The sequence below is a fragment of the Convolutriloba macropyga genome, chromosome 8 (assembly GCF_964194025.1).
Source record: "Convolutriloba macropyga chromosome 8, txConMacr16.3, whole genome shotgun sequence".
Taxonomy (NCBI): domain Eukaryota; kingdom Metazoa; phylum Xenacoelomorpha; order Acoela; family Convolutidae; genus Convolutriloba; species Convolutriloba macropyga.
Genome location: NC_134475.1, coordinates 40,032,639 through 40,049,316, shown reverse-complemented (window position 1 = coordinate 40,049,316; position 16,678 = coordinate 40,032,639). Strand labels below are relative to the sequence as shown.

At 34.0% G+C, this 16,678-nt stretch overlaps 1 protein-coding gene across 3 annotated transcripts in view; it reads right to left on the bottom strand.

Moving 5' to 3' along the window:
- LOC142344722 (nucleolar protein 10-like) overlaps positions 1 to 16,678 on the bottom strand; it is a 123,852-nt gene that overhangs the window by 78,394 nt on the left and 28,780 nt on the right. For all 3 annotated transcript variants that reach the window (XM_075396600.1, XM_075396599.1, XM_075396598.1), the window contains one exon: positions 10,593 to 10,798. In XM_075396600.1, the coding sequence (XP_075252715.1) occupies positions 10,593 to 10,798 (206 nt within the window). The remainder of the gene's footprint in view (positions 1 to 10,592; positions 10,799 to 16,678) is intronic.

Here is a 16,678-nt window from a genome sequence, read left to right as displayed (position 1 = left end):
GCAACAGAATAAAAATCAAAGGCAAAACATTGTTTAAAAACAATACCAAGGACTGAAGAAAACTGCAATAAATAGTAATAAGTAGAAATTTTGGAATAGGTTTTCTAGCAAAATCTCCGGATTAATGTATGATAAATGAAATCAATTGCAAACCAAAGAAATGACGAAAATCTAAGAAAAACCTGAAATCATTCAATTTTTAACATCTGAAAAAAATCAGAATAACGATTTAAAATGTAATTCAAGGACAAAGACAGAATGATAGAAACTAGAATGTGAAAAATATGGACAGAATGTAATGAACACAGTAACAAAAAGACAAATTCTTGATTTTTGAAAGTCAAAAATCAAATTAAATAAATGAAGAAAACGATTACATTTTAATGTACAGCATTCGAGACATAGTAAAAACAACAAGACATCCGAGACAAAGATCCATCATCCTGAACGGAACAAAAAAGGCAAAATCAGAATTCAAACCTACAAAACATTTTGCAAAAAATGTTCAAAATTTTTCAGACCGCATTTATGAAAAAAATTTTTCAATAAAAAAAAGGTTTTCAAGAACTTAACGCCAATATATGATTGATTTTTTATTGAACGAAATTTTAGTCCCTAATGTTGCACAAAAAGACTAGTGCTAGAAATTAAAACCAAAAAAAAACAAAAAACTGAGAACAATTGGAAAAAAAACGACCAAAATCGTATTAGCATATGTACATTTTTATAAAACAAAATCACATCGAGATAGAAAGAGGAGTTGAGTATATGAATTATCAAAGAACGATGCTATGTTAACTGATTTTTGACAAAAAGACGGCTGAAAGTTCCAAAAATGAAGAAATTACAAGAAAAAAGACAAAAATTAACTAAAAAATCAAGAAATATGTGGCAATTTTGAACTTCAAAAGCATTTTCAGGCTCTGCAAAACACTGTGGTATCAATTGCCTAGGTTTACGTTTCAATATAGCATCCAATAAAAATTATTTCTACACAAAAGCAAATTGCAAGCAAAAAAGGGGGCACTTGGACGAAAAAACGGCCAAAAACCGTTACCTATATGTGCCATTCAGTTAAAAAGCCATTCACTAAACGCAGCCCATGATCAAAAAACTTTTCTCGCTCAGAAAAAATTAGTTCACATTACAATTTTACTCACTTTTGCTTTCAGGTCAAAACATTGTCTGAACGAATAGTATTTGCGGTAAAAAAAAACCTTAAGAAAACCAATACTCCTCTTGGAGTCATAAAAACCAAGAGAAGGCCAATAGTAGCCCCAGCTATCACTGTGCGGCTATTAAAAAACTAAAAATGTTGCTTGAACACAAAAGTCAAAAATCAGCTGCACGGAAATTTCAGCAAATTCATATCCGTTCGCATATCCGAAGAATAACTTTCAAGCTTTTGTTTTTATAATCATCCTTGAATCCAAACAGTTTGTTCAAAGACGAAGAACAAAACTACTATAATATTGGGTATTCTAGTTTGTACCAGTGAGTCATACCAATTTCATTAAATCTCCGTTCAATTTCGTGACACAAATCTGAAAAAAAAACGTAACCGACTTACATCGGGCGAATTGCTCTCAAACGTTTCCACAATTCGCCGTGAAAAAATGTTCAAAATCAATTTTTGTCTCTGGAGTTCTGTCAAGGAACCCAACGGACAAAATATTGAAAAATTTTGAAACCAATCGCAATTTTTTTTAAAAAAACTTTGCTAAAATTCAAGATATTAAAATCTTGAAAACCATTCCATCGTCTAATGAGACTATCCATTATCACTATTTCAAGCTTGAAGTATTTTCACTTGCTCATAAAGATCCATAAACTTGGAACACAATAATAATAATGTTCTGTAAATATATAAAAATGTTGCTTGAACACAAAAGTTAAAAATCAGCTTCACGGAAATTTCAGCAAATTCATATCCGTTCGCCTTTTAGTATTTGGTTTTTTTGAGTCCCCTCCAGCAAACAACGTTTTTTTTTCAAACACACCAAGCAGAGACAACAGTGGTTCTTTGGTATTCTATTTAGTCAGTTATCCGAAGAATAACTTTCAAGCTTTTGTTTTTATAATCATCCTTGAATCCAAACAGTTTGTTCAAAGACGAAGAACAAAACTACTATAATATTGGGTATTCTAGTTTGTACCAGTGAGTCATATCAATTTCATTAAATCTCCGTTCAATTTCGTGACACAAATCTGAAAAAAAAACGTAACCGACTTACATCGGGCGAATTGCTCTCAAACGTTTCCACAATTCGCCGTGAAAAAATGTTCAAAATCAATTTTTGTCTCTGGAGTTCTGTCAAGGAACCCAACGGACAAAATATTGAAAAATTTTGAAACCAATCGCAATTTTTTTTAAAAAAACCTTGCTAAAATTCAAGATATTAAAATCTTGAAAACCATTCCATCGTCTAATGAGACTATCCATTATCACTATTTCAAGCTTGAAGTATTTTCACTTGCTCATAAAGATCCATAAACTTGGAACACAATAATAATAATGTTCTGTAAATATATAAAAATGTTGCTTGAACACAAAAGTTAAAAATCAGCTTCACGGAAATTTCAGCAAACTCATATCCGTTCGCCTTTTAGTATTTGGTTTTTTTGAGTTCCCTCCAGCAAACAACGTTTTTTTTTTCAAACACACCAAGCAGAGACAACAGTGGTTCTTTGGTATTCTATTTAGTCAGTTATCCGAAGAATAACTTTCAAGCTTTTGTTTTTATAATCATCCTTGAATCCAAACAGTTTGTTCAAAGACGAAGAACAAAACTACTATAATATTGGGTATTCTAGTTTGTACCAGTGAGTCATATCAATTTCATTAAATCTCCGTTCAATTTCGTGACACAAATCTGAAAAAAAAAACGTAACCGACTTACATCGGGCGAATTGCTCTCAAACGTTTCCACAATTCGCCGTGAAAAAATGTTCAAAATCAATTTTTGTCTCTGGAGTTCTGTCAAGGAACCCATCGGACAAAATATTCAAAAATTTTGAAAACAATCGCAAATTTTTAAAAAAAACCTTGCTAAAATTCAAGATATTAAAATCTTCAAAACCATTCCATCGTCTAATGAGACTATCCAGTATCATTATTTCAAGCTTCAAGTATTTTCACTTGCTCATAAAGATCCATGAACTTGGAACACAATAATAATAATGTTCCGAAAATAAAAAAAGAAAAAAAATTATCACAAATTTGCTGAAACTCGAGTCAATAAAATTTTGATAGCAATTCTATTAATCCTAGAAACTATGCAACATCTTATTATCAAACCTTGGAGGGTTCCCATGGACCTTGGTGCCGGCAAAAAAAGATTCAAAAACCTAGAAAAAATTGCCAATACATTTAAAAATTGTTTAAATTTGAGATATTAAAACCTCCATGCAGTAGCCTATTATCAAACCTTAGAGGTTATGTCGCTCTTGAGGCTGGAGAAATCTAAAAGCTTACAGTTTTATTTAAAAAATTGCTAAAATTTGTGATATTAAAAAGTTGAAAACTAATTTACCGCCAAAAAAATTAAGTAACTTATTAATAAAATCTAAAAAGTTTTCTGACCCCCGAGGCTGAAAAAACCTCAATAATGACAAAAATTGTCAAAAAAACTTGAGAAAAATTACAAGTTCTGTAAAAAAAAGCAAAAGTTCGTGATGTTAAAATCCTGCAAAAACATTCCATTACATCTAGAAACTATACAGTAACCTATTGTCAAACCCTAGAGGAGGTTCCCTGGTTTTTGAGGCTAGAAAATACTAAAAAATGACAAAAATTTTCAAAAAAGTCGAAAGAAAAGCAAGTTTCATCAAAAAAATTGCTTTAGTTTGTAATTATAAAAAGTTCAAATCTATTCCAAAATAGAACCCTTAAGGTGGTTTTCTGGCCCCTGCGTCTGAAAAACGTGAAAAATATAAAAAAAAATTGAAAATGCACGTTATGTTAAAAACTGCTAAAATTGCTGATGCGAAAATGTTGAGACCATTCCACTACCACTCGAAACTATGCAGTAACCGATTATCAAACCGTAGAGGAGGTTCCTTGACACCTAGGGCTAATAAAAATCAAAAAAGGTTTTAATTTTTCAAAAATCTACTGAGATCTGAAAAGAGGAACTTCATGTCCCTGTTGATCATCCTTGCTTTATTGTATTTATACAAAAAAGCTAAATAATTTTCAAAAAAATTGTGAAAATTAGTATAAATTTGGGTGATTTTAGCGAGCGGTTGTTTGTCAGTAGCTAGCCAGGGGGGGGGGGGAGGGAGGTGCACCGGGGGGCTGATGGTGGGCTCAACAGTGGGGGTGTCTTCAACCTCTAAGAACCGCCCTTCACACCATAAGTATAAGTCTCCAAAAGAGTTTGAGAGATTTATGTAGCTTTTTCGTATAAATACAATAAATAACGGATGATCAACAGGGACATGAAGTTCCTCTTTTCAGATCACCCTCTCATAATGGTAGCACAAGAAAAAAATATACTTTGCAGAACGCAAGACAGTAATACACCTGACAGAACAAAAGAAAAAATTATTGAAGATCAATTATCTGTAGCGGTTACCATAAACATTTTGAGATGAACAGTTTGAGCTGAAACAGAGCTGAAAAGTTCTAAGAGCACTTAATGCCCGCTGGGCGCTACCTGTTTATCCCGAGGACGAAAAGTCAAATGGGTCAGACGAAAAATCGGTCAGGCTAAAATTCGCATGAAAAAGACCGACAGGACCAATATAATTGCAACAAACTTCGTTTGAGAGCAATTAATCATGCAATAACTTTTTCAAGACTCAACTGAAGAGCAAATAATTATCAAAATATTTTTGAAAAAAACACTCGAGACGTCTAAAAGAAGACCTTTACTTACATCTTATGGAGGCCAAAGAAAAAATTGCTTAAAAAGACGCTATCAAACGAACTCCAATAAATTTTACATCAAAAAGAAACAATTGGACGTATAAGAAATGCTAGAAATCAGTTGAAAAGCCTAGTAGGATGTATTTCCAAATGAAACACCGCTTTGCAAAACATTGTGATACATGATAGCACCTTAGATCAATCTGCATAATATTTCTCAACAGAGAGCCATTCACTCATTCATCTGCAACAACAAATATACCATCCTGGGCACTGAAAGATTGTAAGTTGTCCATTGGAACCCATTTACAGTTTGCTATTAATGAGTGTATAAACGCAAACACATTCCCTGAAATTTTAAAAGAAGCCTATGTCTCTCCCATCTATAAGAAAGGCGACAGGCATAACCCCGAAAACTATTGACCAATTTCGGTCACTCCAACATTAGCAAAAATTTTTGAAAGACTTCTCTTGGAGCAAATGTTGGAACATTTAGATATAAAATAAATAACAAGAATCAATTTGGTTTCCAAAAACAAAAGTCGTGTCTTAATACAATAATTGCACTGACAGAGAAAATAAATCTTTATGTTGAAGAAAAAGACATAGTCTTAACAATTTTTTTGGATTTAGCGAAAGCTTTTAACTCAATATCCTTGGACATTTTCATTCAAAAAATTGAAAAATATGGTTTTGGAGAAAACGCAAGAGTCTTATTGAATTCGTTTCTAAATAACAGGAAACAGTGTGTTAGAAACGGAATAGCTGAATACAACTTGAGAATTATTAATCATGGCGTTCCACAAGGTACTGTACTAGGACCACTATTATTCATAATTTATGTAAATGACTTCGGTGAGAAAGAGGGAAAAGTTCGAATGTTTTACAATTTACAGATGACACAGCAATTTTATGTCATGAAAGAAATGAACAGTGTTTAAAAGCAAAGGCTAAAAAGATATTGATGGAAACTGAATAATATATGAAACAACACAATACTAAATGAAGGGAAAACAGAAATAATGGTTTTCAAAAATGAAAAGTTACCAACTATCAATTGCGTTGAATTTAAAAGTCATTCAATGAAACCAATAGATGAATGCCGATACCTAGGTGTTATTCTCGACAAAGCGTTGACCTACCAAAAACAACTTATAATGTGATCAGAAAAATGGCTTTAGCTATCAGATCAATTTATTTGGTACGCAATCAAATACCTTTAAAGGCTCGAATAAATCTCTTTAGATCACTTGTTTGATCGCATTTAGAATTTAGTGCAATATTTTCTCAAAGTTTGCCGTCCTACTCAATTGACAGAATAAACAAAGAAATTAGATGGGGCATAAAAGTTTGCTTTTTTCGAGCAAAATATGACAGTGCTCATAAACTACTTCTCGAAAATAAAATACTTCCCGCAGAAATTCAAATAGCAAAAACTTCATTAAATAGACTTTTCGATATTGTCCAACAAACAAACATACAAGACCAAAGAAAATTCAGAATAATCGGAGACGTTGAAAGTATAGTTAATAATCGTACAAATGATTTTTCTCTCACAAAAAATGTAAATCAAAATGGAGTCAAAATTCAATTATAAGAAACCTTGTTCGGAAATGGAATAAACTTCCAAGAGCTCTAAGAAAGGAAAAATCAAAGAAAAAATTTTAAAAAGAATTAAAGGAAGAGATGCAAAAAAGACACAAATGAGTTCCAATGGACAAAAAAAATGGCTTTGTTTATTTTTCTTAAAATAATTCACGAGAACTAGAAACTCAAACTTAGTTTTTATTGTTATTATGTTTAGTTATTCAAGGGAAAGATGTAGTATGTTTGATTTATATTACAAAATGTAACTTTAACCTTGGGGTTATTCGAATTTACATGTTGGAGATTTAAAAAAAAGATTTTGAGAATGCTGTTGACTGCTAGTCATCATGAGCGAAAACCAAAATTTTGCTTTACACAATGAACACAATTCAATTGTCAGCGGAATACGGTTAAGACGCTGCTATTCAACAGAAAACATTTGACAAATGTATGCCCAAATTGAAAGGTCAGAGTGGTAATTGTATAAAATTGTTCCAGTTAAGGATGGATGTTATGGACGAACACAGAGCAATGAGGAAAAATACAAGTTAAACGGTCAGCTAGAGATTCTTTTTTAGAGCTTAAGGCCTCACACCCGTGGTGAATGCGCTCTGAATTCACGATATTTCATATAACTGAGTTCATCATAACCAGAACGGAATCAAAAACCGTTTCGAAAATATTTATCATAACATTGCTGGTCTACTAATCAAAAAATAGAACTTCAATTCTGCTTGTGTTAAGCAATGTTTTGACACGATAGATTTGATTTGTTTGATCTTTCGCAACTTCAAGCGAATTTGAAGAACAAGCAAATTCTTTGAAATATCTACATATCTCAAACAAAGGGAACTAAAAATATTAAAAAGTCTTGTTGCCAAGTCTACATTGCGTGGACGTTAAAGCGAATCCTGGACATTTTAATGCTTCAAAAATAACAACACTCGATGAAATGTTCAGATACAGGAAAATGGCAAAAAGTTTTGGTTGTTTAGCTCCCATAGATTAGAAAGCAAATATCAAGACTTTCCAATTTAGTTCAGCAACTGTACTCTCTCAAAAAAGCCCTTCCAATTGCAACCTGGATTGGTGAAAAAAAATTCGATAACTTTCTTAGTGCCAAATATAACTTTGAGCATAATGGGATTGAAAAAGCGGAGGAGTAGGGTAGGAATATAGGTTCTAAAAATATGAAGTACCAAAGCAGGAAAGAATTAGGAACAGCTAATAAAAACTTCTTTATAAAACTGCGGCTGAAAATCAATGAGCCATTAGAAGAAAGTTTCATCATGAAGGCCTATTGTCTGCAAGGCACTAGAGAATTGCTTTTGAATGAAATAATCGCTGAAGTATCCTATGCATACGATTTTTTGAACTTGATCACATTTTGTTATGTTTTCATAGCAGCTTCTCAGTAACAGAACAAAAAAAATATTTAAGAAGGAACGGAAACAGTTTGGACAAAAAGTCCAGTAAGAGACGTGCCTCTCAGAGGGGCACAGAACACAACAAAATGACAACTCGTGAAAATCACACAATAGAAACAATACCAGTTAGTAGCTTTAGCGAGAATTCATCAAAGAAGAGGGGGATAGCAACAAAATTGAAATTGATAACCGAGATACATTGGTTGTTTTTCAAGCACTTAAAACTGGCACAAGGTAGTGGACCCCTGTTATCATTTGAAAAACTAGTAACTTAGTTAATAGGAAGCTAAGACAAGCGTATTTGCAACAATTAAAATATGAAACCTCGCAACAGAAAAGGAACTTCAATCAGAACAAAACTGGAAGACAGAAAAACAGCGTCAGTATTATTCAGATTGTGGAAAATGACCACAAAAAATTAAATGATCAATTTGCAAGGTTTTTGCCAAAATTTTCAGTGAAATCGGTCTTGTCAAAGGTCAGAGTAACCTTTTCAACATTCAACAAAATTATGATCAATTTAATTGCCATTATTTTACAAGAGCTATTTTCAAAGCCATTTTCCGTTTGAAAAGCTCCTGGATAAGACTAACTTAATGCATGTAGATTAAAAACAGCAAAATACGCTATTGCTGATCACCTATAGCTCATTCTTAACGAATGCGTTAAGATAAAGTTTTCCCCAAAAATCTCACGCATGCACATATAAATCTAGTTTAAAAAATGGACAAGCAACCATCTTGCAAAAATTGTCAAAAATTTGAATCAACTTTTGTGAAGCATTGTCATAGACTTCTTCTCAATCAGTTACTACAGGACCACAAAAATTACCTTTGAATACAACCTTTGGAAACACCTTGGTTTTCAAACTAATAGTCATCTGGAGACGCTGTACTCTACTTCATTGAATCAGTAATTGGAAAGTGGGTGTCTTTTCAATTCAATTTAGCGCGAAACTTCGCACAAAAGCGAGTGTTGCAATACACCATTGCCAATATTTTTACTTCTAACGTCTCTCTTTAGTAACAGAACTCAATACAATAAACTTTGTAACGTATTTTCAGAAAGCTCGATCATTAATCATGGTGTTTCCCAAGGAACAGCTCTCGGAACTCTCCGAACAAATTAAAGGCGATTTTGACATTATTCACTTTTTGGAGACGATACGAGCTCAATCTACCAGTTTGAGACAGAAAACATTCCAACATAAACTCAAGAAGAAATTTAGTGAAACATATAACCAGTTAAAAACTAGCTGATTCTAAATGAAAAAAAACTAATTTTCTATATGTTACAAATAGTCCACATCACGAAAAAAACAGATACTATTTTCAAAGGCAAACTAAGACCCAATCCACGCTACGGTTACCTTGGTATACAAATTAATGCAAAATTGTCATATTGCAATTCATGCAGTATATCTAGTGAGGAATAGCATCTCTTTAGAAGTTAGAACTTCTGTTATCAGATCAATAGTGCATTCAAATCTTTCATTCAGTGGAATCTTCATGCAGACTTGAACTGGTAGAAATATACAGCGCATAAATAGACAAATTAACAGGAATAAGAATTTACGATAGGAAGTATGACAGCTATCGTGATCTTCTTTTGAAAAATCGCATCATGTCAGATCGATTGTACATCTCAAAAGTAAGCCTAGTAAAACTGCAAAATAGATATACGGTCATAGGGCTAATCTGAATACTGCAAAAGTTTTGCCAACCGCGTAAATATAAGTCAGAACCTAACAGGAAAACCGCTAACATACAAAAAAGGAAAAATGGTGTAATAAATCTCTGATACAAAGAAGCGTTGAGAAGTGGAATAAATCACCTTCAGGAGTTAGAGCTTTACACTCTAGGCGTAATTTTAAACACGCTTTAAATGGTTTCCTTTTCGATCAATTTGAGGAAATACGTTACAAAAGACACATTGGTTAATTTAAAACTGATTTTCATATATATAAAAACAAACAAACAGCATCAGTGTGAACAATATATTTAAATTATAAACATAGCCGGAAGATTGCCAGAAAATAGCCGCCGTTGAAGCACATCGGGATTGAAACAGAAATAAAAAAATAGATAGAAATAGCAGAATTTTTTCTAAAATGTTCTAATTCGGTGTGCAGTTTCAGTTAGATTCTTAACTATACTTAATTCATCCTTTAAACCTAAAACTGTAAAGCTCAAAACTAATGTCAGCTAGCAATTATTCTAATGAAATTTGATAACCTAAAGCACCATGACTTAATGACCGGGTTTTATCGTTTTATCCCGTTTCTTTTGATTTTGATCTTTTGACATTGACCGTATTCACTGCATTGTGTAATTCAAGGCCTGAAAGAATTTAAAATCCATTCAGTTGAAATAGTGAGTGGGGTTAGTCACAAATCAAACGTGAAAATTGTGACTTACGTAAAACGAAAAACGTATAGTAAAACGAAATGCAAAAATGCATGACTTATTTAAAACCAAAATGTAAAGAGAATTTTTTTAAAGAAAGGAGAGCGCCTCAGTAATAGCTGCTGAGAGGCTGACGGCGTCTATTTATTAATAAATAACGCATAGTGATTTGTAATTTGATATTTTTAGCATGTAAGTATTTAACCCAACGGTTTTGCTTTTAATTTACACGTTTCCTGCAAAAACATTCTTAAGACATTCTTAAACATCTCGCAGCAGTTAACAGATCTCACAAATTTACACCTTGCTTTTGTGCTGGTGTAAGACTGTAGAAACCTTCCCTGCTCCAGATTTATTCTGTAAATATCACTGCTGTTCCCAACCACAATCAGGTCACAATTGTTTCTGTTGTAGCATAGATCCCTCCCAAATCGCGGCACTCTCATTCTGTAGTACTTGCCTCCTTGGTTGTGGAACTCGACAAAACGATCCTCATGCAGGAACACGATCTGAAATAATCAAACATTGAGCGATCTTATACTGCAATATTATAGGTGGTAATGTTTTCCGAGTTTCACAAAGCAGACTAATGAAATCTTACGCGGGGTGCGAGAAACAAAATCGTTGTTCTTTCGGCTAAACTAAACATTAAGTTAGTTTGAATACAAAAGAGAGTCAACTGAATGGTAGTGTCGTGATATCAACAGTTGAAAATGAAACTTCACTCTGCAATATTGTTCATTTCTGTTCAATCCCTCCACGCGAGAGGTTCGCCAGAGATTTTCTGCAAGCCTTGCTGGCTTATTATTGAGTCATTTTTCCGATATTTTGAGTTACAGAGCGACACAAAAAGGCTGCTATCAAAGAAGGCTCAAACATAACCCACTAGCGCCTCGCAAGCAATAGCTTCAATAGGACCTAGTAAGGCTAGCTTACTTTTTCGGGTCCAAACCTTAAAATCCTCACGCCATGATCTTGTCTTCTCGCCTCAAGACTAGTAAAGCTCTAAGAGAACTGTTCATCGCTTTGCCTGTTTATCCCGTTAAGGCAAAAGTGTCTGACCAAAAAAATGCATAAAAGACAACAGTACTATTAAACCTAACCTCACTAACGTTGGACAAATTGTTCTCGAATGACAGGCAGGAAAACTTAATTCAAGGAATGTTTTGAAAGCCTAGATAAATTTGTTTATGGGTGCAAAAACATCCGATAAGGGTGGGAATCAAACCCGCGACATCCAGAGGCCTCTACAGAAGCATTCACCACTCACCTATCAGTACCATGTGATTTTCCATGCTACATTGCTCTTACTCTAGCAACAAACTTTACTTCGAAGTGAGAGCAATTGAGATTACTCAAAACTGATGAAGAGAAGCGTGAAAGACAACTGAGGAGTCAAAGAATGTCCTAGAACAAATGAGCAAAATTTGTCAAGCAAAAATTTTGCATAAAAAAGACACACACGTTTGCAACAATTGCTTCAAACTTCGTTCGAGAGCAACTAATCACCAAACTTCGTTTGAGATCAATTTAAAAAAATAAGTTTCTGAGGAGACATTAATTCTTTCGTTTCGCAAAAATGAAGGTTTAAACTTTCCTGGATTTTACTTGGCAATTTTGTTGACTTGACTTTTCGGATCTATTGTTTGTCTCAACCCCCTAATTGCAATTTATATATTGTCATATAGCCTGTTACTATGTAAAAAATAGCACATGCGCCTGGTGGTCGTTAAAGTTATATGCCTAATAAGTTGGGGGGGGGGGGGACAGAATAGATCCAATTTTCAAAAGCGCTCTTGAACATGATATGCAAGAAAAAGACATCTTGAATTTTTTCAACTGATATATCAGATACAGTCACTAGAGGCAACGAAACATAATGCGGATTCATCATTTCTGATGTCATCAGAACATCAACCAGTAAAACTAAAAATTATTCTAATATTGTCGTTCTATACTGATTGTCTGATATGTCTTTAGTTAAGGAATCGAGAAACGGCCCACCTCATAAGGAACAATTGTGAAGTGGGCCGTTTCTCGAATCCTTAACCAAAGACCTAATATCAGACCAGTAGAGAACGACAAGCAGATTTCAAAGCAACAAAAAACACACTGATACATATACATAATACATGAAACAACTCTCGACTATCTATGATACGGACAATTTAATTTTAACAATAACAAGCCATTTTAATTCCACCTCTTTTAATCTTAACTGATCCACTTGCCATACTTCCTCTAAAAACAACGAACGTTTAATTTCTTTCCCAATTTCAATGGCTGCAAAATAAGATTGCATGCTAAATCGGCAGCATACTAAACACTAAAAATCAGGAAAATCGAAAGGAGCAAAAGAGAATAACTTTACTTATAAAAATATGAAACAAAGCCGGCAGATCCATACAGATATAGCAACAGATATAGAATTGAGTTGATGCAGTTACCAACCTTTTTAAAGACTAAAAACGTTTTCAAATTTTCTTTAAAAAATCAAATTCGTTATTTTGTTTTGGTCGCCATGATTTATTATTACCATTGACCATGATAGTGGCTTCCTTGAAAGGGATTAGAGTGATCTCAAATAACCTTAATAAAGTTAGAAGTTAATTAGAGTGAGGCAATCATTCATGATTAAAAAAAACTTTCAAGCAGTTCAGATTAAAATTCACCGCCAATTAGTTTGACAAAATGACGTCACGCAAATGAAGGTAGCAAAAGATTAGTGACAAAACGTTAGAAGAAGTTCAACGAATCCCTCTTTTGAAGTCTGCGGCGTAAATTAATATTTAAAAAAGGAGCGTCAGACGATGAATCAAACAAAAACCGCACTATAGCTACGCTCAGCTTACAGCTCCTCAGCTATAAACATAACTAGACACGGGCGATTTCTCAAACGGCGGTCGAGCGCTTCGCTTCGGTAATAGCCCAAAAAAGGCTCCTGAAAACAGTTTTGGTTAATGGCATACTTAGAGACCAGGGAGGCGTAAGGCTCTAAGAGAGCGGCCCAGACACATTCCCCCCATGGGCTTCATCTGTTTATCCCGTTTTTGAGGACGAAAAGTTAAAAGAATCAATCAGTCAGACAAAAAATCGGTCAAGCAAAAAATCGCATAAAAGACAACATGACTAATATTATTGCTACGAACTTCGGTTGAGAGCAATAAATAATATTCATCAAAAAATAAAAAAGAAACGAAAACTCAACAATCCTAACTGCCAGCTACTTTCAGAATTGTTGCTCAAAACACTTTAATTCTTCTAATTGATGGTTGTAACATAAGAGAAACTTGCATTTAACCCATTTTGTTTACACAAGTGCACCTTTCGCATTTTGACTTTGAAACCTGCATCAGATGTATAAGTAATACATATAAAATAAGTCGCAAAAAAGCAGTTTTCGTGTTCAGAGTGCGCAAGAAACGGGGAGGGGTAGTAGCTTTCCACAATTTACCATCAAATCATGAAACTATTCCTGCTCAGCATAGACTAATAGGGCGCTACAGTACTCAACGTACATTTAATGCCCTCAGACTTCACTAGTTTATCCCGTTTTTCAGGACGAAAACTGTCATGGACGAAAAGCGTCACGTAGAGCAAAAATTGCTGTATTTGCTACAAACTTCTGTTCAGAGCAACTACGGGGTATTGCATATTTAATTTGCTGCATTTTTTTCCTCGGCGACTGGGACCAGTTGTTAAACATACCCGCAGACTGTCGGAAAATAGCCACCATTGATTCCCATATCACCTATTGGGACGGAAGGAACAGAAAAACGATAAAACAGATCGTTGAACAAAAACAAAGCGAACTATTTGGATTGGATTTCGTAGTTACATATACTCCTGTTTCTTAATACAAAGGATACAGATAATAACATCGGTGACAATAAGCATTAGAGGTGTTCACTAAGACTTTAAGAACAAACTTCAAGTAGCGGGCAATGGAAAGAGGCCGTTTTGATTTTATGATTTTGTTTCTCGATACTGATTCTGATCATCTTATATTGCTATGCTTAGCAGCTGCTGTTTGAGAGCACTTTAGCCTAAAGAAGTCAAAAAGATTTCATGCTACATATCGAAAAAGCGGCAAAATGAGGTAAAGCGAAACAAATTTTTGTTCGACGAGGTCAAAGAAAAAAATATGAGCGCTATAATAGCCGGCTGAGAAGATGAGGGCGGCCACTAAACATAAACCAATTAACTCGGTCGAACTGCTCTCGAAGGAGAGGCGTCGCAATTTACTTTAAAGGGGATTGTAGCTTAGAAGTTCAAGGGTGGAAAAAAACCCTAGCCCCAGTGGGGTTCCAAACAAACTCTGGGTGACAAGTTCTATTCGCTTAGAATAGCCTTTATGCTAGCAACAGTCTTTATTTTGTATTGAGAGCAATTTTAAATTACGCAGAAATTGAGAAATCAAGCGTGAAGTCACGTGAGAGCGAAGAAAGCTCCAGAATAAAAGACTCACATCTACAATAATGACTCTAAACTTCGTTCGAGGGGAATTAAAAAGTCAGAAGTAGGGTTAGCAAGCGGCACTTGCTCTAGCTTTAATGAACTCTGTAGATGAGATGTTAATATTCAGATTGAAGGGAGCATTTAGTCATAAAATTAACTTAAATCATTTTCTGTTTTTTTTTAAAAAAAATAAAAACTTGCAGAACTTTGCAAAGATTGTAATAAGCAGACTGCGGCTGTTAAGACCACTCTTTTCCTAAATAGAATATTATATTTGAATGAACGCATGAGTATATATATTTATTTGAATTTTTTTTTACCGTTAACGATTGTTTTCATAAAATGTTAGGCAGATAATGGACTGAAACATTACGTGCGAACTTATTCCGAAAGTATATGTCTCTATAATTACCTAACAATCAAAAAGCAGCAGCTTCAAGTTTAACCGACTAATGCCAGACGAATTGCTCTCGAACAAAAGGATGGGGCTATGTTCTTATCTTCAGCCAAGAGTGAAAGGGTTTGATTTTAGCTTGCAACGTGGACAATAGGGTAACTAAGGTGTTTCAAATTTTGCTAGATTTTATTAGATCCTACTAAAATGAATTAAATTAAAACAATATCCAATTCAACAGATTTGACTTTTGTTTGAATTCGACTTTTATTTGTATTATAGTGCCATCAATTGATTTCAGCTGGTTAAAACTTTGAATGAGAGCAATTTAGATCATGCAAAACTCAAAAAAACAAGACCTCAAAAGTCAATAGAAAGTTACAACAGTCGAGCGAAAATTCAGCGTAATCGAAAATAAACACCTGACTACAATAAATGCTTCCAATTTCGTGCAAGAGCAATTAATAAGCCGCAAAATCAAGTAGCCGGTTGGCCCCCCAATGATCTCTGAAAAATTAATTACTGAACTCTGATCTGATACAGTTTCCTGTTCATTCTTTGTCTACACATTGAAAATTAAATTGCGTATGGTTCAATATCGATATTGACTATCATTTCTCAAGACAATAACATAGCCGGCAGATTGCCGGAATAGCTGCGAAAGAATAGACTTGCGTGCCATATAATAGAAATATAAACAGATACAGATCTAAATTGAAAATCGACGCCGCTCAAAAAACTAGGTAAAAAACATTCAGCAAAAAATTAATAATTTCTGAACATAATTTCTGATTTAATCAATTTATGAAATTAATAATTTCTGAATTAATTAATTTATGAACAGATCTTAAGACAGTGCCCGAATGCAATTCAAATTCTAATAACTATGAAAAGGCCAATGCTAGATCCACACAGCATCGCTGTCAAAGGTATTAACATAGCCGGCAGATTGCCGGAATAGCTGCGAAAGAATAGACCTGCGTGCCATATAAAAGAGACAGAAACAGATTCAGATCTAAATTGAAAAAAAATTCGACGCCACTCAAAAGACTAGGTAAAAAACATTCAGCGATAAATTAATAAAGCTTGTGAAAATTCATTCCGCAGAAGCCTCCTATTAGGAACCTTTACTGCACCTATGAGTTCCTTTGACCTTAAACAAATTCAAACTAAACTTAACTTTTAAAGTGCAAAAGTCATTTTATTGAGTGAGGTAAGTCACGTATGATCAAAATCTAATCACGCAATTAACCCAAAAGCTTTTGCTAAAGCGAGTGAGAAAAGACGTCATGCGCACAAATGCCGTTAGTGAGAGGAAGAAGTCATTCAGAAAATTTGACTTTCAGCTTTGCTGCGTGAACAAATGTAAAACGAAAAAAGAGCGTCAGACGACGAAACAAAAAAACCAAGAGCACCGCAATATAGCTCCGCTCAGCTTACAGCTTCGCAGCTTTAAAAAAGCTATAATTCTCTGAAATCCTGCAAGACATTCGATTACATCTAGAAATTATACATTAATCTATTTTCAAACCCTAGA